This window comes from Vipera ursinii (assembly GCF_947247035.1).
Source record: "Vipera ursinii genome assembly, chromosome: 4".
Classification (NCBI taxonomy): Eukaryota; Metazoa; Chordata; class Lepidosauria; order Squamata; family Viperidae; genus Vipera; species Vipera ursinii.
Genome location: NC_139514.1, coordinates 214,533 through 236,587, shown reverse-complemented (window position 1 = coordinate 236,587; position 22,055 = coordinate 214,533). Strand labels below are relative to the sequence as shown.

Genomic DNA, 22,055 nt, shown 5'->3' with positions numbered 1-22,055 from the left:
GGAATCCTGTCGAAGGAGACAGCCGGGCAAAGGGAGCGCCGCGAGGGCCCCGGGGATGGGGGGGGGGGTCGGGGCAGTCCTCCGGATGGCAAGGGCCGTCCTGGACGGCAGGCGCGGGGGCAAGCGGGGGGGGGGGCGGGATGCTTCTGGCTCCCTGCCTGCCTCCCGGGCAAGATCGCGGCCAGCCCGGGGCGGCTCGGACTTCTGTTGCCACTCGGGGCCGACGCGGCCCTTCCCGTTCCCCGGACCCTCGGCCCGATCCGCGCGGCCGGAGGACTTTCCCCCTCCCCGGGCCGCACGTGGCGGCAGGAGGGAGCCTCGCGGCGCGGGGAGGGCGCCGGACCCGGCAAGCCCCCGGGGCCAGCCGGGCGGAGGCCATCTTGCGGGGCGGGGGCTCGCATCGCTCCGCCCGCCGCAGCCGCTTCCCTGCTGGGCGCCCGGCCGGGCGGCAGTGGCGAGCCTAGGCCAGGCGGAGCGCGGCTGGCGGCGGCCCGTTTTGCGTCCTTTGCAGCCGAAGCGAGCCGGGCGATGCGGGCGGCGGCGGTCCACCTGGCGCTGGCCGGGGCGCTGGCGCTGGCGCTGGCGCTGGCGGCGGGGCCGGCCTTGCCCCGGGAGAGGCGGGCGGCCCTGGAGAGGCTGCTGCCCGCGGCCGGAGCGCAATTCGGGTGGAGGAACCTCAGCTGCCCCGTCTGCCGGCTGATCTTCACGGCCCTGGACGCCGGCATGCAGGTGAGCGCCCCGCTCCTCCGCCGGCCGCTCCCCGCCTCTTCGGGCCCCGGCACCCGGCGGGGACGGCGGCTGGGCCCGCCGGCCCCTCCCGCGGCAGACCGGAACGGCGTTTCCGCTCCGGCAAAGCGGGGCCGGCTGGTCCCTTTCCGCGACTCGCTGAGGCCGTTTCCCGGCTGGCTTCCTGGTGGCAGCCGGGGCGCCCTCTCCTGCCCGCGGTGCCCTCCGGGGCCGGGGTGGAGAAGGTCCCGGCGGCCCCTTGTAAGCGTTTCCCAGAAGGAGGGGAGGGCACCCGCTGGCCGCGGGGAAGACTCGCGCAAAGGAAGTTGGCAGAGCCCGATGGCGGCCCTTGCCCCCCCCGCCGCCTTTTGAGGCTGAGAGCCGGCTGCCCTGGGACCCCCGGGAGGGCGAGGACCGGGCAGACCCTCTCCCGAATCCCAGCCTCGCTGAGAAGGACTCGAGTCTCTGGGCTCGGGCTGAGCTCGCGCCGGTTCACCCACTGCGCCCCCCCCCCCGATTTGCCCTCTGAACTCCCCCGGCCTTGCCGCGTTGCCCCTTCTGCCCCAGACGCAGCAGCCCCGATGGGGCCCTGCCCGGAGGAAGCCCAGCGCTGAGAGCCGGGGACACCTCTGACAAGCTGGGGAGATGCCTCCCCCCCTCAAGGTTTTAGAGGTGTCGGGATCCTGAAGAAAGACATGCAGTCCTTGGATACGAAACCCTCTTCCCCCCCCCTTCCCAGGATGTCCGGCACAGCCTTTTCCGTCCCCCCCCCAATCTTCTGGAAGGAGTCAAAAGGGCTGCAAGGCAAAAGACAGAGCCTTTCCCTCCTGTACCCCTCCCCCCCCTGAGAGTCACCACCTCCCCCTGTGGGGTCTTGTGGACCCCCGACTTGCCTCCTCCTTTCCTGAAGTCAGCCAGAGCAGCTGCTTGGGGGGGGGGGCTGCCCTTGGGACCACGCCCCTCCTTTTGTTGGTAGCCTAATTCCCAACCTCCAGTGGGTCACGAGCTCTGCAGAAGCCAGCCAGGCGCTGGGCAAGGGCAGAGGGAGGGGGCCCAGCCAGGAGGCTTCTGAGTCCACACAGCCCAGAGGCTTCCCCATCAGCCTGGGTGTGTGTGTGTGTGTGTGTGTGCAGAACCTGAAGGCCTTGGGGTAGAGGAAGAGCCCCCCCCCAGAGCTGCCCTCCTCTTCTCCCAAAGCACCCCAAAGCCCCCTCCCCCCCTCAGTTTCTCCTGGCTTCAGGGTTGGTGGTCCGACTCCCAGGCTGAGATTGGTGGGATAAGCTCAGTCGAGGGCTCCTGCAGGGGGGCAAACTGGGCCCTGAGAAGCCTCGCCTCAAGGGGTGCAGCTCCTGTGGGCCTCTCGTCCTTCAGATCCCAGGCTTAGAAGCCACACGCCCCCCACCCCAAATCACTGGCTTTGGGGGTCTGGCGGGATCCTTGACAGGCGCTCTGCTGAGGGGAGACAGAAATTCAAGAAAGGGTGTTCAAGACAATGGCGACTCGGAGGGCCTAGTGGTGAAGGCACCTGGCTAGAGTGACGGACGTGGTGAATTCTAGTTCCACCCTAGTCATGAAAGCTGGCTGTGGGACTTTGGGCCGGTCACCGTCTCTTAGTCCCACACACCTTTCAGGGTGGTTGTAGTGGGGAATGTAGGAGGGGGGAGGGGGGTTGGAGATGCTCTCCACTTTGAGTTACTTGTAAAAATAATAAGGGTGGGATACAGATAAATAATTGCCAACTCTTACATGCAATATTTTTGCAGCCCCACATTGGGAGGGAGACCCAGCGAGGAGGGGGGAGGAATGGGGGAGGGGGCTGCTCCAGACCTCTCCTCTTGCAGGCCTTATCCAGCTGGTTCCCCCTCCCTCTGCTGCAGGGAGAGGAGACCCAGAGGAGAGCCAGAGGACCTGCTGGGGTCCTCTCAGCAGCCCGGCTGCCCCATGCTGCCCAGTTGCACAGCACCGGCTGTGGACTCTGAGGCAAGTGGTGGCAGGCCAGGTGGCACCTTCCCTCCTCCCCAGCTGGTAGGCAGGCTTTGGACCCCTCCCAAGCTGCCCCCCCCTTCCAGCCAGCCTCTCTCCAGGGTCCATGCAGACATCAGTGCCAGGGCTGAGTTCGGGGCTGTGTTGTTCAGGGGGGCGGGAGAATGGCGGCCCCTGTGGACAGCCTGCTCTTCTGCTGAGAGGGCCGAGAGGGGCTGGGGGCCATGGGGGAAGCCTGGGCAGCCCAGGGGCACCAGCTGAGGCCATGGGGACAGCCCCCCACCTCAACTCTGGCCTCTGTGGGGCAGGGCACGTGGCTAGGTGCAGGGAAGAGCCAGCCGGCCTATCGGAGGCTTTTCTGACCACCCAGGGGGGGCTGCTCCTGTGCTTATTGGTCGTTGAAGTGGACTGCAGGGGCAGTGGGTCTCCCCACACCAGAGCCTGTCCCCCCCCAGGGACTCCTGACAGGACTGTAGGAGGGGAGGGATGGCTTGGCTAAGGAGGCAGGCGGGGAGATGCTTCCAGCACCTCTTTTGTGCCAGGACATTTCAGGGCTGCTTCTCCAGACCCCCCCCCAGTGCTAATGTTGCCCCTCTGCTTCCCAGCTGGAGACCAGCGTGGAGCACATACAGCAGCTGGCTACCAAGGTCTGCGTGACACTGAGCCTGGCGCCCCCCAAAGTGTGTAAGGAGATCGTCCGTCTCTTTGGGCAAGACGTGGTGACCACCTGGGTCCGCTCTGTCCTGCGCCCGGCTGAGATCTGCGGCCTGCTGGTGGGCGCCCAGTGCGGCCACTGGGACATCTACTCCAGCTGGAACGTCACCCTGCCCAAGACACCCAAGCCCCCCGTGCGCCCTCCGGTGCCCCCTCCGCCCAGCGCCCCCACGGCACGCCTGCTCTTCCTGACTGACCTGCACTGGGACCAGCAGTACACGCCAGGCAGCGACCCCAACTGCAAGGACCCGCTCTGCTGCCGGGGGGGGCGGCCGCAGGGGCCCGGGGCCGGCTACTGGGGCTCCTACAGCAAGTGCGACCTGCCCCTCCACACCCTGGAGAACCTGCTGCAGCACTTGGCGTCGGCAGGGCCCTACGATGCCGCTTACTGGACGGGCGACATCCCGGCTCACAACGTCTGGCAGCAGACGCGCCAGGACCAGCTGCACGCCCTCACCACCATCACCAGCCTCATCCAGAAGTACCTGGGGCCGTTGCCCGTCTACCCGGCGGTGGGCAACCACGAGTCTGTGCCGGTGAACTCCTTCCCCCCGCCTTACGTGCCTGGGAACCAGTCCTCCGCCTGGCTGTACGATGCCATGGCCGACGCCTGGCAGCAGTGGCTGCCCCCAGAAGCCCTGCAGACCCTAAGGCAGGAGCGAGGGACTGGTGGGCACTGGGAAGGCAAGGGGGTGGGGGGAAGGGAAGGCTGCCTGAGGGACGTCAGGAGGCGGCCCCCGCGGAGAGTGGCCTCTGCCCTGCAGACCCAGGCCATTTGCCCGCCTGGGAGTCAAGGCTGGGTGGAGGTCCAGGCTGGGCACTCCCCCGCCTTCCCTGGGGAGCAGAGCCTCACTCCCCCCTTCCCCATTCCCCCTGTGGCCTCGGAGGGACCTGCCCTGGGCATCGTCAACAAATCTCCCAATAAAAACAATAAATAAAATTCAGCTCCCCCCCTCCCACTCCACCGGCCTCCTTCCTCTCCTCCCGGCAGCTCTGACCCAAATGTGTTCATTATACCCTTCCCTATTTTTCATAAATAATCCCGGGCCAGGGAGAGGCCTTCCGGCCTCTGGCAGCCTCCAGCCACTGGGAGCTGGACCCTTGCCCCCAGGCCAGGCCTGCAGGAAGAGCAGCACCCCGTGGGCTCGGGCCAAGGGCTCCAGATGGGCTGGTCTGCTTTCCCTGGGCTGTGGCTGGTCTGCCCGTAACCGAGTTGCTTGGCTAAGCTGGGTGGCTATAGAAATCAAGTGAATTAATTAAGCAAGGAAGTTTTGCTTCCCGACCGGGATGGTGCAACCTGCTCTCCTGGTTCTTGCTTCTCTCGATCTTGTTGGCAAAGCAACCGGCTGCCGCGGCAGTTGCCCTCCTTTCTACTCAGCAAAATATCTGGGCTTTGCCAGGCATGAGAATTAGGATTCACCAGGTAGAGCCTCACGGCTGCTGCTCCCTTTCTGTGGCCAGGCTCAGGAGAGGTTTTAAATCAGGTGTGCCCAACCTTGGCCACCTTAAGGCCCGTGGACTTCAACTCCCAGAATTCCTCAGCCGGCCGCGCCAGGAATATCGCTGCCTATTTTCCCCACAACAGCAACAGCCCTGTAAGGCAGCTTGGACTGCTTTTGTGGCCATTCTGTTGACGTGATTACAAACTTTTCTGCGTGCAAAGCCGGCTTTGAAGGGTCCTTGGTCCTCTCTGAGCTGGATTGTGTTCTTGCAGCCAGTTCCTTACCCAAACTAGGCAACCTCATCCTTGGGGGGCAGCTTTGTTTGGGGAGGGGGTCCAGATGGGGCTTAATTCTGCCATGTGTCCGTCGTAAAGTCTCTCCTTGCTTGTGGGAAGGGAGCCATGCCTCCTCAGAGAGTAGGCCACTTTCTTTGCATGGTTAAGAGTTTTTCGGCCTGGGCGTGGGCGAGTGGTAGAGCCCCATGGCGCCAGTCGGGCTGCCTCTGCCCAGGGCACTCGCTTCCCTCTGGAGCAGGGCTGGGTGATTATGGCAACTCCACAAACTGGACTTCAACTCCCAGAATGCTATGCTGTGCTGGCCCAGGAATTCTGGGAGTTGAAGTCCACAGCTGGTAAAGTTGCCATAGGTGCCCATGCCTGCTCTGGAGGCATGGGGACTCCATCACTGGAGGTTTTGAAGTTTGGTTGATGGCGATGGAAGGAAGGAACCCCCCCCCCATTGGCAGGAGGGGGGGTTCCACAAGTCCTTCCATCCCTGAGACTTTCCTCCTCCTCTCTGGCAGGCTGGGAGGCTTCTACACCCTCCCCATCTGGCAGGGCCTCCGACTGGTTTCCCTCAACATGAATTTCTGCTCCGAGGCCAACTTCTGGCTCCTGATCAACTCCACTGACCCGGCCGGGCAGCTCCAGTGGCTGGTGGGCGTCCTGCAGAGGGCGGAGGAAAGTGGAGAGAAGGTGAGCTGGGGCGGGCAGGGGTGGCGCTGGGCTGGAGCCAGGTCACTCCCAGAGCATGAGGTGGCCTACTCGGAAGCAGGGCACAGGGGGGAGGGTGCCCTGTGCTGCTGCCCCCACTGACACCCCTTGTCCCCTGCAGGTCCACATCATCGGGCACATCCCGCCCTCCCACTGCATGCCGAGCTGGGGCTGGAATTACTACCACATCATCAACAGGTACGAAGCGCCAGTGCCTGCCCTGCCCAGCCTGGCACCCAGGAAGGGGCGTCCCAAGCAAGTGCTTGTGCCAGGCTGACTGCAGAGCCTCCTGCAAGCCGGCACCCCTCGCCCGTCCCAGCCCGGATGTGGGTCCTCCCTCCAAGGACAGCCGCCGACTGAGGAGGCGCTGTGGGGCGGGGGGGGGGGAGGTGTTGCTGAAGGCCTCTCTGGCTCCTTTCTCCCCATCGCTCAGGTGCCTGCAGTTTCCCCCCCCCCCAATCATTAACTTCGCTTCAGCTGCCCCGGCTCAGTCATGGGTCACAGTTGCTGCTGCTCTGAATTGGTGGGGGGAGCAGCCCTTCACATCCCCCAGAAGGTTTCCTAGATGGCTCCTGAAGGGGGGCAGCAGTCAAGGGGGGGGCTCCCATTCCCAAAGCTAGTGAGAAAATACTTTGCTTCTGGGGAATTATTTTGGTAGCTGGAATTTGAACCTTAGCAGCTGAGGCAATGGCTGAGCCGCGGCCTTTGCCGGCTGTGGTTTGATTTCTCACGGCTTTGGGGGGAGGGTCTGCAGACCCTCTTCCTTGGGGTGCATACTCCATAACCCCCGGCAGGGTCTGCCTGTGGGCCTTCCCACTCCCCAGGCCAGCTCCTGCTGACTTCCTGAGCACATAAAACATAGAATCCTAGGGCTGGAAGGGACCCTGGAGGTTATCTAGTCCAACTCACTGCTCAAGGCAGGAGTCTTATACCATCCTGGTCAAATGGCGGCCGTCTCTCTTGGCCATCGCCCGGACGTTAGCACCTCATTGCTGCTTTCTGGAGAGGCTTTGAATTCTGTAGTCCACCCTACAAATGTGGGGACTCCTGGCGCGTCTCCAGTCTGGTCATCACCATGTCCAGCTGTGCTTAGCCTTTCGAGGTGGGGCAAGGTCAGCTCTGTCCAGCCCCCTTTCGCGTCCCGCCCTTTAGAAGGCCGTATTGCCAGGCTGGTCAATCCCTGGGCAGCGAGAGTGTTGCACATTCACCCACCTCTCCCCTGAAGGTGGACGCCAAGGGAGCATCTCGCTTTCCATGGACCCCGCTGCACTCTTGAATGGGGAAGGACCTCCCCGTCTGGGGGTCTCTGCCGACCTCCTGGACGTCCCCTTCAGGGCCCCTGCTGAGACTTGGCTCCTCCTGGCCAGTCTGGTAGTCCTGGTTCTCACGGTGTTCCTGGGGATGCCCCTATTCTCCCCGCCCCCCCCCCCTCTTCAGGGCAGCAGATGCAAGGCCAGATTCCTGCTCAGCCTGTTTTGGCTGTCCAGCCGCGACAAAGGTCTGGGGAGGCCCTGCTCAGGCCTGTCTCTCCCTCCCTGCAGGTTTGAGGGCACAGTCGCTGGGCAGTTCTTTGGCCATACCCACTTGGACGGGTTTGAGCTTTTTTACGACGAGGAGACCATCTCCCGGCCGGTGGGCATTGCCTTCCTGGCTCCCAGCGTTACCACCTACATCAAACTCAACCCAGGTGAGGTGCTGACCTCTCCCCCCCTCCTGGCAGAGGGCCTGAACTGAGCCAGTAACCCCTCCTGCCTTCCTTCCAGGGTATCGGATCTACCACGTGGACGGGATCCGCTCTGGCAGCTCCTACATGGTCCTTGACCACGAGACGTTCATCTTGAACTTGACGCAGGCAAACCAGCCCGGTGCCGTGGCTCAGTGGCAACGCCTTTACGGGGCCCGGGAGACGTACGGGCTGCCCGTGGCCTTCCCAGAGGACTGGAACCGACTCCTGGACCGCCTGCAGGCCGACGAGCGGCTCTTCCAGCATTTCTGGTACCTGAGGTTCAAAGGCCACCCGCCCACCATGCCCTGTGGCGACGCCTGCAAGAAGGCCACACTCTGTGCTCTCCGCACCGGCCGGGCGGCCGATCCCAAACTCTGCCAGAACCTTAAGCTGCCCTTTTCAGAAATCCAGGCCTGGCAGCGGCAGCACCAATTTTGCTAGCTGGGAGCCGAGATGAGGCCTAGGAGTGCCAAGGGACACAGGGGCCCTGTCCTCCAGCAGGCTTGGTGGGTGTGGGCACAACACGGCACCCCTTCTCTCGGGCACTCCACTGGGCTCAAGTTCCAGACAAGCACCACAGCCCTTCAAATCGTGCCCCTGAGATGCAGAAAGGAGCCAGTGGTGGCCCTAAGACCCTTAGCAGAGGGTGGGTTGCCCTGGCTGCTCTTGGCCTCTGTCCCTGCAGCTCCCCTCCATTGCTCGGCAACGCCTCCTCTTCCACCCCGGCTCCACCCCTTTCGTGTGGGCATGGGAAGCAGGCCTGCAAGACACGCCCACCCTGCTGTCCCCATGTTTGAGGTGCCATCAGCAAAGGAGGAGCAGAGACCTGGGCAGCCGTGGGCGCTGGGAGTTTTGTTGCCAGGGCTCCTCCGCAGGGCTGGCTGTGGCGCCAGGCAAAACCTGGCAGGATCCATTCTCAGACTCTTCTGCCACGGGATTCCTCTGCAGGGGAGGGGCGCCCCCCTTCTCTTTTGTTCCTCCCTCCCCAGCAATAAACAGCTTCTGTGTCTCCTCCACTGGCAGAAGACGCCTCTTTCACCCAGTGCCCACTGACCTGGGGTCAGCCCCTCGCCTAGATCCTCCGGGCTCCCTCTCCTATGTGTGACCAGCCAGCTGCCCCCAAGGCCAGAGTGCAGAGACACATGGGCACAACTGGGGAGGGGCACACTGCACCCAGGCAGGAGGGGGGGGAAGGTGGGGTTCAACCCCTTCTGCCCTGATGGCAGCTCATGGGGAGAAGCCAAGGCCTGCCTTTCCTGCCCCATATCCTGGGCGGGGAGGAGGGTGTCCTGTACTCATCAAACCATCAGTGCGCTCCTTGGCCCTTCCAGGCACCCATCATCCCTGAATTGGCCCCCAGCTGCTTCTGGGGTGGGGAGACGGACATTGGCAGATCCCTCCCCCATCACAGCACCACACCAGAGATGGATGGGGACGCTGGAACAGTTTATTTCTGGGTTAGTACAAGACAAAGAGTTGTTGCAACAGCAGAGGCAGCAGCTCTCCCCCCACCCCCTCTGCTCCTGGGCAAATGGGGGGGGGCTGCTGAGACCGTGGCCCCTCCCCAGTGTGTGGCCAGACACCAGCGAGGCCTCTGCAGCAGCTCCAGCTAATCCCAGGGCCTACCATACCTGCAGGGGTGGGTGGGCAGAGGCCAGCGGGATCAGCTGCCCGAGGAGGAGCCCACCCCTCCCTTCCCCCACTGGCACGAAAGTCACACTTCTCTGCAGATCCACACATCCCTCATAAATAGACACCTTGCACTCATGCAGAAGACACACGCACCGCGCACCGTGGCAGGCAAAGCGCTACGAGGCTGATGGCAAGAGGCCAGTGGCGCTGCTGGCCCGGAGGGTCAAGGTGGGTGGGCAGGTGCCCCTCTCCTGCCTGTAGCTCACGGCGTCTGGGACCCCTGGCGTTTGGGTTGGAGGGTCCCCAGCAGGGCCTGGATGCCCTTCCTAACTGTGCAGCCCACACGGCGAGCCACGGAGTCAGCAGGAGGGGCCGGGAGACAGGAGCTGCTGGTGGATTGGGGCCGCGCATCCAAGCATTTCTGGTAGCGGAGCTGAAAAGGAGGGGCAAGGCGGTGACAGGGCATCGGTGCTGGTACAGGCACCTGGGGCACAGGATCCTCCCAGCCCTGCCCTGCGATCTGGGCTTCTATAGCAGGGCACGGATGGACCGCCATTAGGCACCGGTCGGAGGGAGGGGCTGCTCAGTGGGGAGAGCAGGATTGGCCAGTCACAGCCGCCCACAGATGGTACAGAGCTGGCACAGGAGCCCCGCCGCCCTTTTGGCCACGTGGCAGAGCCTCTGACAACCGGCGGGCAGGCAAGAGGAGTGCCTCAAACTCACCATGCAAGCGGCCTGAACGGCTTCGCTCAGCCCCGCAGCATTGGGCTCACACCAGATCATGTGGCAGCGGAAGTTGCCAGCGGCAGCAGCCATGATGAAGGCAAAGGAGCGGACGTCCTGCCCAATGCCCATGAAGGAGAGGAAGCGCACGCGGCACTCACACAGCACGGTGTCGGTCTGCGGGGAAGGCGGGCATCAGGGCAGACCCACCCATAGTGGAGGGGTGCCTGCTCTTGCCCCTCCCAGGGCTTCCCCATCCCCAACTCTCGAGGGCTCTTCCCCGGCTGCTCTTGCCAAAGACGCCAGGCACTCTTACCTGCTGATGGGTGAGGGTAAGAGTGGCCGGTGCCACGCTGAATTGAGCAGGTGCCCACTGCTCCTTGCTGCCAGATGTCAGGGCTGCCTCCAGGGCGCTGTTGATGACCTCCATGCCTAGCAAAGCAAAAGCAGTGATGGCCTCACTGGGGCAGGCGAGGGGCCAAAGCTTGTAATTAAGCCCACCCCGGTGGGCAGCACAGCAAGGAAAGCAGCTAAGCCAGGACGATGGTTCCAGTTTCTGGGATGGGATGGGGGTGAGGGAGAAGCAGAGTACCACCACCCAGGCCGAAGGTGGCCTGGGCCCTTTGCTGGCACTGATCTGCCCCCGATCTGGGGGATGGGAGGAAGGGTCCTCGCATGGGGTCCGTCAAGTTCCTGACCTGCACATGGATGAGTCCCAGTCTCAAAGGGAGAATGGAAAACCTGGGAGATCTGATCTCCTGGCCTTGACCCCCCACCCCCAACAAGGAGTCACGCAAGCAGAGGGCGCAGCCTTTGGGGAAGCTGACTTAAAGAGGTCAGAGGTCCTGACAAGGGACGCCATTCAGCAGAAGGACGCAAAGGGATGGTTGCAGGAAGGGAGATGCAACCAAGGGGTTGAGGAGCACCCAGACACCCACCCAGAGGAAGCTGAGGATGGTTTTCTTGGTCACACCGCCACAGAAAGGACAATCCTTTAGAGCAGGGGCCCCCAACCCCTGGGCCATGGATCAGTACTGGTCCGTGGCCTGTTGGGGACCTGGCCACCAAAGTGGCAGGCAAGCGGGCAAAGCTAAATTTGCACACGTGAAACCTTCCCCCCCCCCCGCCGCCCACCGCTGTGTCCGGTCCTTGGAGCTGGAAAGGCTGGGGAGGGCTGCATGGGTGGTCTCGGGAGGAGGTGGTTGGGATGGAAAGGTCATGCTTGTCCCCTCTGGCTTTCCACTGCAGGTCCCCTGGGCCTGGTAGCCGCCCACCTTCTGCCGCCTCTCGGAGTCTCAGCAGAAGCCTCTGCCCCACCTCTCCCCACGCCTCTCTTACCCACAGGCTTGGCCACAGAAACGCTCCCCAAGTAGTAAACCTGGAATTTCTGGACCGATTCGCTTTTGGGTGCCGGAAACTCAGCTGGAGAAAAGAAAGGGAGGGCCGAGAGCAGCGGCAACCTTGACTTACAACTGGTTGCTCATCAACCACTCAAAATTATGAGTCTCCCCCCGAAAGCTACTTATGACCCCGTTTCAAAGTTCCGACGTCACCCCCCGCTAGTCACATGACCATATTTGGGGCACTCAGCGCACCCCTCAGTCACATGACCCCATTTTAAGATGATTTTGCCAGAAATTGGCGCTTATTTCCATTTTCTGGAAAAACTGGGCACGGTGACCAATGGACTCACTGAATGACCCCCTGCGGTCATTTTACAACTGCCACAATAAGTGGCATAAAATCAGGTCACTTGTGCGATGACTGACTTTATGATTGTCACAACTTGCAACCTTAATTGCCAATCTCAATAAGGGTCGTAAGTCAAGGGCTCCCCATTCTGCCTGGCTGCCCCCCCACCAGCACCCCCAGGGTGCATGGAGGCCCCGAGTGACCCTCCGATGGCCCCCCTCCGCACGGGGGCTTCCTGCAACCTCCCCCGGCAGCCCAGGCGAGGGGGGAAGCAGAATCGGGATTGGAGACAAGGAACCCCCTCCCAAGCCCCCGACCCCCGCCCCCCCCCCATCTCCCAGCCACCTTGGAAGGGGATTTCCACCATCTTGGACGTATCCAGGGAGAGCCCGTTGAGTGAGCTTTGCACGCTCCGCCGCTCTGTCACAATCTGGAGGAGAGGAGCAATCACCCCAACGGCCATCAGGCTGGCTGCCACAATCCTGCACGTCCTGCCCCACGACATTAGAACTGAGGGGGGGGAGGCAGGGGGGGTCTGAGGACGGTGCCCAGCCCCAGCGTGAGGCCCTCTCTTGTGCCCATCTTCCCAGGAGCTGCTTGGGACACCCCCCAGGGAGATGGGAGGGAGGGGCAAGGCCGGCAGCCGGAGACCCCCAAGGAAGCGGGAAGGCGGTGGGGGGGCAGGACCTGACCTTGGAGCAGATTTCACGGAGTCTGCTGGCGATATGCTTGGCGGGAGCTTCACACCGGAAGACGTGGCACTTCAGCATCTGAGCCAGCTGGTCCTCTGCCACGTACGCAAACTCCCTGCGGGCGAGGCACAGGGTCGGGAAGCGAGGCACAGGATGCCAGGTCAGAGGTGGGCCTGGCAAAGCCCCTCCAGCGGGCCATTCCGATGCCCCTCCCAGCAGGGGACATAAGTGTGCAAAGGCCCCACTTTCCCCTGGGGGCTCAGCCGCCGCCGGCCCCCGAGGAGCAGCCACAGCCTGGAGGGCAGAGGATCCTCCAGGGAAGCCCACCCACCCAGCAGCCCCCAGGCACCACGGCCACCTCCCTTCTGCTGTGCGGGGGCCGCCTACCTTCCGCTGTCCCGCCCGACACCCCAGACCCGGATGGCCGCGATGGGCAGGCAGTGCAGCTCCGTCCGCTTCTGGGGGTCCAGCAGCTTCAGCAGCTCCTCCTCCAGGACCAGCAGCATGGCCTTGCCCTGCAGGGGAGGGGGCACGGCTGCCACGGGCCCTTCCGCAGGCCCTCCAGGGCTGGCCCAGAGTCCCCAGGAGCCTCCCCCCTCCACACTGCCAGCTGCCCACCCCCTCGGCCGCTTACCTCCACCCAGGAGCCCCCCAGGGCCGGCTCCTGCCCGGCCAGCTGCCGGATGCAGTTGTTGACGGCCACCCCGCTCCTGCCCGGCGCCAGCTCCTCCTCGGCCACCGCCACCCAGCCCAGCGAGTGGACGGAGAAGCACTGCAGGAAGCAGCGGAGACAGGCGTGTCCGGGGATGTGGGGCTTCCCAAACAGAAAATCTGCCCCCCCCGGGTGAAAGTGGCAGCGGAGGGAGCCCAGGGGCAGCCCCAGGCAATGCCTTAGAGGGGGCACCGGGGGTCCCTTCTCAGGACCTTCTGCCAAGCAGCTGGGCTGTTCACGGAAGCTGGAGGATCCTGCCTGTCGTTGGGGGGCACTGAGGGGGATCCCTCCTGCAAGGGGGGTCAGAGGCCAGCCTGCCAGTGGCCCAAGGGAGCCTGCCATGCTCCCGGCCTCGGGCAGTGTTACCTTCGATCCCGGGGAAAGGCCCAGCAACCCGACTGCTTCCTCCCCTCCTGCTTCCAGGGAAGACCTGGAAGACAAACGGACCAGGGTGGTGTCAGCTGGGTCCCCCCCCAGCCCCAGCGGGCTGCCTCTTCAAAATGCACCCGTGGCACCCAGAGACCCCCCCCTCAGGCTCCTGAAGGAAGGGCAGACCCCCACATGCTGCGGCCTTGCGGACACAGAGAGAACTGGAGGCAGGATGGCTCTCTGCCACCCCCACCCCCCACGGCCCCCAGCAAAGGACCCTCCCTGGCCCACCAGCCTGGCAGTGCCCCGAACCATTCTTCACTCTCTTTCACCCTCCCTCTGAGGCTGCCACGATTTGGCAGGAAGGTGCCGGGCAATTTCTGGGCATCGATGCGCGGCCACTGGCGGGTGGGGGCCAGCCCACCCTGGGGCTCCAAAGGGTCTTTGAGCTATGCGGGACCCCCGAGGGGCAGCCTCTCCCCGGACCGAGGCCACGAAACCCCCCCACACACACACATAGGCACTCACCGGATGCCGGGGGATCCCAAGGCTGAGCTGGGCTGGCCCTCCTCTGACTGAGGCTCAGGGGTCGCCCCCTCCGGTGGAATCTCCTGGGGGAGGAAAGCCGTGAGGAGCAGTCAAGCGCCCCCCCTCTTGCCCCTCCCCCCCCAGCCCAGGCAGCCACTCACCTTCCAGAAGTCAGGATTGGGGGTTGCGTCCGTTTGCCCAAAGTCCATCCAGGTGAGCTGCAGGGAAGGAGGGGGGTTATTAGATTACAAATAAGTGACCACAGCAGACGTACCTGGCGCTCCTTCCTCCTCCTGTTTTCCCCACAACCACCACCCTGTGAGGTGGGCTGGGCTGAGAGAAGGGGACTGGTCAGCAGCCACACGGCCAGCTTTCACCCCTAAGGCAAGACTAGAACTCACTGTCTCCTGGTTTCTAGCCGGGTGCCTGAATCACTAGACCAGCCTGGCTACTGAACTGCAGCGAGAGGGGAAGGGTGGGGGGGGGCTTCCTAACTAACCCTAGTCTGGAAAGGACCCATCTTCCTGCGCCTGGCAGAGCTGTGTGGGCAGAGGGGGAGTTGCTGCCACAGGAGGCGATCCCTCCCATGCCCGGTCCAGGCCTGCCCAAAGCGCCCCCCCCCCGCGTTAAGGCAGGAGCCCTCACAGGTAGCCCTGCTTGAAGGAGCCCCCCCCAGCTGCTTTTGGAGTTGCCCCCTCTTTCCTCCAGGGCAGCCGGCCCCTGCCATCCTGCATCTGGCACCCAGGCCTGGGCCTGCCCTCTGGAGCACCAGTCTTGGTGTGGCCTTTCAGCTCCAGTTCGGTCTAGTGGTTAAGGTACACAGCAAGAAACCAGGAGACTGGGAGTTCTAGTCCCACCTTAGCCATGAAAGCCATCTGGGTGACTCTGGACCAATCGCCAGGGGACTGGGAATTCTAGTCCCGCCTTAGCCATGAAAGCCATCTGGGTGACTCTGGACCAATCGCCAGGAGACTGGAAGTTCTAGTCCCACCTTAGCCATGAAAGCCATCTGGGTGACTCTGGACCAATCGCCAGGAGACTGGGAATTCTAGTCCCGCCTTAGCCATGAAAGCTAGCCAGCTGGGTGACTTTGGACCAATCGCCAGGAGACTGGAAGTTCTAGTCCCACCTTAGCCATGAAAGCCATCTGGGTGACTCTGGACCAATCGCCAGGAGACTGGGAATTCTAGTCCCGCCTTAGCCATGAAAGCTAGCCAGCTGGGTGACTTTGGACCAATCGCCAGGAGACTGGAAGTTCTAGTCCCACCTTAGCCATGAAAGCCATCTGGGTGACTCTGGACCAATCGCCAGGAGACTGGGAATTCTAGTCCCGCCTTAGCCATGAAAGCTAGCCAACTGGGTGACTTTGGGCCGGTCTCTCCCAAAGCACCTCACAAGGTTATTGTTGTTGTGGGTAAATAAGAAGAGGAGGAAGTATTAGCTGTGTTTGTTGCAATGAGTTACGCAAAACGTATAATAAAGGCAGGAGAAAAATAAATACTAAATAAATAAGCAAATCCTCAGCTCCAAGCTGGCTCAGCCCGTCGGCCGCCCAACTCCAGGGCCAAGCCCCCCAGCCTTTCACCTGAGTCTCCCGGGTGGGGGTGTTTCCTGCCGAGTCGCCCCTCCCACCGCACAGGGGAGGCTCCCATTGGGTGGTGCCTGTAGGAATGTGCCAGTAGTAGGCGCCGGACGTATCTTGAACCCGCATCCATCCTGCTGGGAGGTCAGAGTCTGTCTCCAGGGAGTTGCACAGCCAGAAGGAGTCTGCCAAAAGAAGGAGCGAGGTCAGCCAGGTTGGGGGCCCGGAGTGGGGGCCCGGCTGCCGTGGGCAGCCCCGATAAAGCGGGAAGCAACCATCCGTGGCTCTCTGCCACTCCTGCCACCCCAGGGGGGAGGGGGAGGGGCAAAGGGGGGCGAGGCTGGCGGAGGAAAGAAGCAGCTGCACACGATCGATCGAGGGAGGGAAGGCGAGAGAGTCTGGGCAGCTCTGCTCCAAAGCGCCACTCAGCCCAGCCTGCCAGGAAACCCCCGAAAGAGGCGTTGGGCCTCAAGGAGCCCCCATGAAGGAGGCCGGAAGACTCTGCGTTGACTCCGCGCCCGACAGGGAAGAGCCTTCCTGGAAGCGGGCCGGTCTTGCTCCTTCCCTTGGCCCAGCTGTGCTGGCACACAGGCACCTCCCGGGGCGGGTGTCTGCGTGCCCGTGCAACTGTGCCAAGGCAGGGCTTGCACAAGGCTCTCCTTGTGCCGGCAGGGTCACCGCGGGCTCTGAGCGCTGCCACCCCAGGCACTCCAGCCCCGGAGGGCTGGGCATCGTGGGCACAGTGCCCCTTGCCCCAACCCGCCCCTCCCAGCCTGACTGGACCCCAAACCGTCCGTCAGCCTCCCCCTGCCAGTCCTGCTCCGTCTCCGCAGCCACCAGAGGGGCCCCTGGCTCTTGCCCAGCCCTCCGTCCTGACCCCCAAAGGGGGCCTGAGCGCCTGCCACTCCCCCCTGCCCCAGCCCCAGGGCTGTTACACGCTGCCTCTTCAGCAACTCTTGCCTGCAGTGGGGCAGGCAGATGAGACCCACCCCCCAGCCTCCTTAGTCGCACCCCCTCCCCTCCCCAGCCAGGATTCCCTGACTCCCCAGCGCAAAGGCAGCCTGGTGGCCCAGTTTCCCTAGGGGAGGGGCAAAGCGAAGGCAAGAGGGGCTGGGTTGCAGCAGAGTCACAGGAAAGGGAAGGAGGGAGGGATTTTGCCCCCTAAGCACCTCTCCCTGGGACCTCCCCTCACAGCCCCTGCCCCCTCGGGCTCTCTGCCAGAGAGAGAGAGGAGAGAGGAGAGAGAGAGAGAGAGAGAATGAATTAAGACGTCCTTAGTTTTGCCTTCCCCCCCTCCCCCAGCCACTGTGCTCCCTGCCGCTTTGCTGACCCCACCCTGCCTCCTTCCACTGGCTCCCCTGATCCACCTTAGCCCCCCTCACTAGTCCGCAGCTTCTCCCACCCCCCAGCCGGGAATAAGGCCAGCTGCAGAACAGCCAAGGATCCCTTCTCCTCCTTGGGGTCTTGCAGCCTGGCATAAATGTTCCACAGACCAAAACCCAGAATAATTTAAATAGCCCCCCAGCCTTTGCCCTCCCCCACCCCTTGTAGCCCCAGGGCCCACCAGCCTCTTGCCAGTCCATGTCGCTCAGCCCACGAAAGCCCCCCTTCTTCCCAGGCAACGTGCATCTCGCCAGGCAAGGAGCCGCAACCTGGCTCCCCCAGGGATGAGGAACGAGGGGGGGGGGGCGGTATGGAAAGCCTGCCCTGCCTGTGGGAGGCTGCTGGAGACAGCCACAGCTGCAGCGGGCAGGATCAGGGGAGCATCCCAGGGCTGGTTGCTGGGCACTAGGCAGTCCCGGGAGGGGGGGCTGTGCCAGGCACCTGCTGACATCACTGCTCCCCCAGGGGCCTTCGGAGGCGCAGGAGCAATACTGCCAACCAACAAGGGGGGGGCATCCTAGAAAGCAGCCCCAAGCTGCCCAGCACACACCCCAACCCAGAACTTTTGCGGTTGCCCTCTTAAAACTTCCGAAAGATCAGTTTTAACATGCAGGGAAGAGGGGGCCAAGAGAATCCTGCCCCCCATTGCATTCCCTCCTCTTGTGTGACTTGGCTCGCTTGTCCAAGCCACCTGGCTCTGCCTGGCACAGGCATGTGGCAGTGTCCCTCTCTGCCTTTGGGCTCCCCTCCAGCAAGCCCTTGATGGTCCCTCCTGCCCTCTGCCGTGCCCCCCCCCCAAATGATTTACCGGCTTCATCCGGGGAGCTGCCGGTTGGACTGCCCTGGCTGAGCGTGGCCCAGCTGGAGTCTTCATCGCTGGCGGTGCTGTTGCGGGTGGCAAAGAGGAGGCTGGCGCTGCGACCTTGCTCCCCCCGAGGCAGAGCCCGCTCCGAGCTCTGCTCCGACTCAGTCACGGGCTCACTCTGGACTGGGGTGAAGCCTTCCTCCTCCTCTTCCTCCTCCTCCTCTTCATCTTCCTCCTCCTCCTGGTCCTCGGGGTCCTCCGCCCGGCCCTGGACCTCCTGCCCCGTCAGTGGGACCAGCAGCGCGCTCAGCTCCTTGCTGGGAAGGCTCACTTCGTTGCGGTTCTGGTCGCGGCCACGCTCCGCCGCCTGCCGCAGCTGGTTCTGCCCCTCCTTCACCCACTTGCAGTTAGAGGGCTCCTCCACAGAAGGCGGCAGCCCCAGGAGGCTCTGCAGCTCCCCGCAGCTGTAGGCGCAGCGCCCCTTGTGTGGCAGGACCGCCCCGCCCGGCGGGGCCACCAAGGCCAGGCTGAGGCCGAGGCAGCCGTTGTCGTTGGCCAGGCTGCTCCGCTTGCTCAGTGAGCTGGACATGATGCTGGGCGCTGGGGAAGACTGGTGAGAAAGCGACCGGTTACAGCTCTGAGGGAGCAATCCCAATGCAGGGACACCCCTCCCGAGCCCCCACCTCCACGCACCCCGTGCCACTTGGAAGAGCCCCCCCCAGGCCAGCAGGGCCCTGGTTAGGATTAGCTTTGATTGGTAAGCATCGCCTGCTGTGCACAGACACCAGCTAATTTGGTCACCCCTGGCCTTGGGCTGCGGGAATGAAAGCCAGAGATGGATGTTGGGAGCGGGTCGAAGATCAGGGGCAGGAACTGTCCTGGGCCCCAGAAAACCTCCCTCCCTCCACCCGTTCCCCGAGCTAGGTGGGCAAAAGCCCTGAACTGCTCTTTGCATGCCCCCCCGCCCCCAAGTTCAGCACCGACTCCTGCAAGGCCTCGCTGGGGCTTACCGATCCTGGGCCGGAGGGAGAGAACCGCAGCTACATGCCTCGGGGGAATCCTGGGGAGCAGTCCAAGGAAGGCTGGGCAGCATTCAGCTCCTGGGGGCAACGGGGAGAGGCAGTCAGTCAGTCAGTCAGTCCACCCCAGCAGCCCAGGGCAGAGGGGCTCAGCTGGAGCAGGCCGGGGGCCGTCTGGTCTGCTGAGTCTCCTCTGAGCAGTTAGAGATCGCTGGGGCTGGGGGGGGGCTTGTTTGTTCCCCTCCCCTGGCATTTGGAGGGAAGCTCTTTGGGACCTTCGGCCAACGGTGGACAGAGCTCCCTGGATGGACTCAATCCCACGCAAGGCCATCCAAATCAAGGTCAGCACCAGGCCTTAAGGACAGCCCTGCCCGGTGCGGATGAGACCCGTTTTGCCTCTTGCCGTGGCCCACAGGAGGCCGGGGTAGGACAAGAAGGCTGCTCTGGCTGTGCCCTTCTCCCCTTCAGCTGGGAATGGAGCCCCCGCCCAGAAGCAGCGGGGAGCCGGCGTCCTGCCTGGGCCCATTCCCCTGGTGAGCAATCCAGGTCAGTGGCTGGGGCCTCCTCCCAGGGGCCAAGCCGAAGCCGGCTTCCCTCTCTGACCCAGAGACAGCAGGGGGCCTTGGAGCCGGGACCCCCGCGGCAGCCTCTGCCCCACCCGGCTTCCTTCCGCTCCCTCACAAGCTTCTCCAGATGCGCCAAGCAGGACCAGGCTCAATGACCCCCACCGGCCCCTTGAAGGCCCCGGAGCCAGCAGGCGGTGGCTGCCATTTCCTTGAGCCCCGGGGGGGGCGCAGCCCCCTCCTCCAGGAAGAGCTCCGGCCTTCCTCTCGGAACTCTCGGCTGCCCAGCCGGAGGGGCGGCCCTCGGCCCGGCTCCCTTTCTCCATCGGCCGCGGGGGTCAGAGAGGCCATCTGGGCGGGCCTGGGGCGCTCGCCGGTCCCAGCCAGCCCCCCACCCCCACCCCGCTGGCGGCCTCGCCCGGAGCGCAGCCGCTAGTCGCTGCCCGGCCGCCTTGCCTTCCCAACCCGAGCCGGCGCGAGCATCGCGTCGGGCAGGCGCCCCTCCCGGCCAGGCACCCAGGAGAATCCGGCCGCGGCTCGCCTGCTCCGGCGGGGAGGACGGCGGCGCTCGGCCCCTCCCGCGCCCCGACGGGCTCCAGGCGCAGCACCGGCGCCTCCGGCTCGGCGGCCGCCCAGAAGGCTCAGCAGCGGCAGCGGCCCCCGCCACCTCGCCCGCCCGCCCGCCCGCGCTGGGTACCTGCAGCTGCAGCGACGCTTCCGTAAGGAGGGAGATGGCGGCGGGCGGGGGGGGGATCGGAGGGGGGGAGGCGTCGTTTCCGCTTCCGAGACCGACGAGCCCCTCCCGGGGGGGGTCGACGGACGGCTGGCGGAGCGAGGGAGCGGCGGCAGCCACCGGGAGCGCCACTGGCCCCCGCCCCTTTCGCCGCCGCGGCCGCCCGGGGCTGGGTGGGCGCCCCTCGCCCGTCCCCGCAGAGCCCTGCGCGCAGGGGCGGCCGGAGAGCGGGCGGCGGTCGCGGCGCCGGCGAGAAGCGAGCCAGGGCGGCGGCTGCGGACCGGGGCCAGGCATCGCGCGGGCGCCCGAAGGCGCGCTCTCCAGCCCAGGACGGGCGCTGAGGCCGGTTCGGTGTCGGGCCTGAGAGAGCGCCTGCTGCGACCCAGGCCCCAGATGCCTCCCCGGACCTCCGCCTGGGGGCAAACGCGTTGAGGGGCGCCTTCTTTTTGTGCCCGCATAAACAAACCTCAACCCAGCTTCTCATCGCCCTGGTTCCCCCGGCTGCCAGTTCTCCTTGGATCCGGTTCTCCGCGGGGCAGGTGCGGAATCTCGAAAATGCAGCCAGCCTGCAGTTCGGAGGGCCCAGATGCTCAGGCACCCGGCGGGGCGCTGGTTTGGAGGGGTGCGCCGTGGATATCAAACGGGGGCTGTCGAAGGACCTCTGGGGCCGCACGAAAGCAAGTGCTGGACAGGGGGGCGGTGGGGGGCAGGGCATCTTCTGGGCTTAGAATCATAGGTCAAAAAGGGACCTTGGAGGTCTTCTAGTCCATCCCCCTTTCCAAGCAGGAGTCCTTATACCCGTAACATCCTAGTCAAATGAATATTGAATCTTAAAAACCTCCAGCAATTAGGGAGGCAAGCTAATTAATTGTTCTTATTGTCAGGAAATTCCTTAGTTCTAGGTTGGATTTCTCTTTGAACACCTTCCACCCGTTGCTCCTTGTCCTGCCCTCAGGTGCTTTGGAGAACAGGTAGACCCCCTCTTCGCTGTGATAGCCCCTCAAGTACTGGAAGACAGCCATCCTAGTTCTCTGCACTTTCTAGGATCTTTTTTCTGTCCTGGTGACCAGAACTGGATGCAGAATTCCAAGTGTGGCCTCACCAGTGCAGTAGAAAGAGGAACTTACACGAACTTGAGGCTGTCCCTCTGTTGATGCAGCCCAGGATTGCACTGGCTTTTTTGGCAGCTGCAGCACATGGCTGGCTCCTATTTAAATGGCGGTGTGCTAGGACTCCTTGGATCTCTCTTGAGCCAGGCACTGCTGTGCCTGTGGGGGTTTGGTTTTGTTTTTTGTTTGGGGGGGGTTGTTTGTTTTGCCTAAGTGCAGGCTGTACTTTTCTCACTACTGACTCTGTATCTTGTTGGTTAGGTCTGTCAAGATCCTTCTGAATCTTGAGTCTATCTTTCCAAGTGTTGCTAAGGGCATATTGCAAATTATAAAACAAAATTGTTAGCACTGGTAATATTTTATACACTTGGAATGAAACCATGTTTGAATTAAAAATCCATACAAGGCCCATGAAGTTGGTCCTTCACTGAGTCCTACAAGGGGACGCAGGAGAGAAGCAGCAGAGAGCGGGGGTTCTGCCTTGGATGCCAGGCTCTGGCCTGGGCAGGAGGGCTCGGGCGTGCCGTATCTTGGAGGTCTGCATGCCAGGCTGGGCAACCGGCTGGTTGGCCTCTGGCCTCCTGGGACAGCATGAGAAGGCGGCCCTCAGCACCACTCAGGCAGAGTCCTGTGCAGCCACAACCGCCACGATGCTCTGAAGCTCAGGGGCTGCAAGGGTGAGCATCAAAACGCCCTGGATGCCAAGTGCGGCCAGGAAGAGACACAACAGGCGGGCAGGGACAGGGCACCAACAAGAGAAGCAATGCAACAACCCCCGTCTTCTGCCACTGTGCACCATCAATTTTCCACACCTCTCCCCAAGATGGTGCAAGCACGATGACAGGTGTAGGACAGCACTAGGAGGGAGACGGGTGCCCCCCCAGGGCACAGCTAGGTCCTCCCAACCTGCAGCTGCGCCCTCTTTCCCCA

The 22,055-nt window shown here is 63.7% G+C and overlaps 2 protein-coding genes across 4 annotated transcripts; one reads left to right on the top strand and one right to left on the bottom strand.

Annotated features, from left to right (window-relative positions):
• Nucleotides 1-437: 437 nt before the first annotated feature.
• Nucleotides 438-8,597, top strand: SMPD1 (sphingomyelin phosphodiesterase 1). Its single transcript, XM_083362015.1, has 6 exons — nucleotides 438-729; nucleotides 3,315-4,075; nucleotides 5,668-5,839; nucleotides 5,979-6,055; nucleotides 7,399-7,544; nucleotides 7,621-8,597. Exons 1-6 carry the CDS (start codon nucleotides 529-531, stop codon nucleotides 8,022-8,024), a joined length of 1,761 nt encoding a protein of 586 aa, XP_083218141.1. The 5' UTR covers nucleotides 438-528; the 3' UTR covers nucleotides 8,025-8,597.
• A 423-nt stretch (nucleotides 8,598-9,020) lies between these two features.
• APBB1 (amyloid beta precursor protein binding family B member 1) lies at nucleotides 9,021-21,525 on the bottom strand. Of its 3 annotated transcripts, none has more exons than XM_083361937.1 (15): nucleotides 20,483-21,525; nucleotides 18,712-18,801; nucleotides 17,705-18,311; nucleotides 15,517-15,698; nucleotides 14,093-14,149; nucleotides 13,932-14,014; nucleotides 13,401-13,464; nucleotides 12,957-13,094; nucleotides 12,710-12,837; nucleotides 12,323-12,437; nucleotides 11,976-12,060; nucleotides 11,277-11,360; nucleotides 10,255-10,370; nucleotides 9,939-10,115; nucleotides 9,021-9,648 (listed from the first exon to the last, which is right to left on the bottom strand). In XM_083361937.1, exons 3-15 carry the CDS (start codon nucleotides 18,288-18,290, stop codon nucleotides 9,478-9,480), a joined length of 1,986 nt encoding a protein of 661 aa, XP_083218063.1. In that variant the 5' UTR covers nucleotides 18,291-18,311; nucleotides 18,712-18,801; nucleotides 20,483-21,525; the 3' UTR covers nucleotides 9,021-9,477. The 3 variants fall into 3 exon arrangements, with proteins under 3 accessions (XP_083218063.1, XP_083218061.1, XP_083218062.1); XM_083361935.1 differs by lacking the exon at nucleotides 20,483-21,525 and adding an exon at nucleotides 19,981-20,038; XM_083361936.1 differs by lacking the exon at nucleotides 20,483-21,525 and having other exon boundaries at nucleotides 18,712-18,997.
• Nucleotides 21,526-22,055: the final 530 nt, after the last annotated feature.

Bases quoted from the DNA above. Each gene is read 5' to 3' on its own strand.
- SMPD1 (XM_083362015.1), top strand. From the start codon at position 529: ATGCGGGCGGCGGCGGTCCACCTGGCGCTGGCCGGGGCGCTGGCGCTG. The intron at 730-3,314 runs GTGAGCGCCCCG...TCTGCTTCCCAG, and splicing joins CCCTGGACGCCGGCATGCAG to CTGGAGACCAGCGTGGAGCA. The intron at 5,840-5,978 runs GTGAGCTGGGGC...TGTCCCCTGCAG, and splicing joins CGGAGGAAAGTGGAGAGAAG to GTCCACATCATCGGGCACAT.
- APBB1 (XM_083361937.1), bottom strand. From the start codon at position 18,290: ATGTCCAGCTCACTGAGCAAGCGGAGCAGCCTGGCCAACGACAACGGC. The intron at 15,699-17,704 runs GTAAATCATTTG...TTCTTTTGGCAG, and splicing joins CAGCTCCCCGGATGAAGCCG to ACTCCTTCTGGCTGTGCAAC. The intron at 11,361-11,975 runs GTGGCTGGGAGA...TCTTTTCTCCAG, and splicing joins GGTGGAAATCCCCTTCCAAG to CTGAGTTTCCGGCACCCAAA.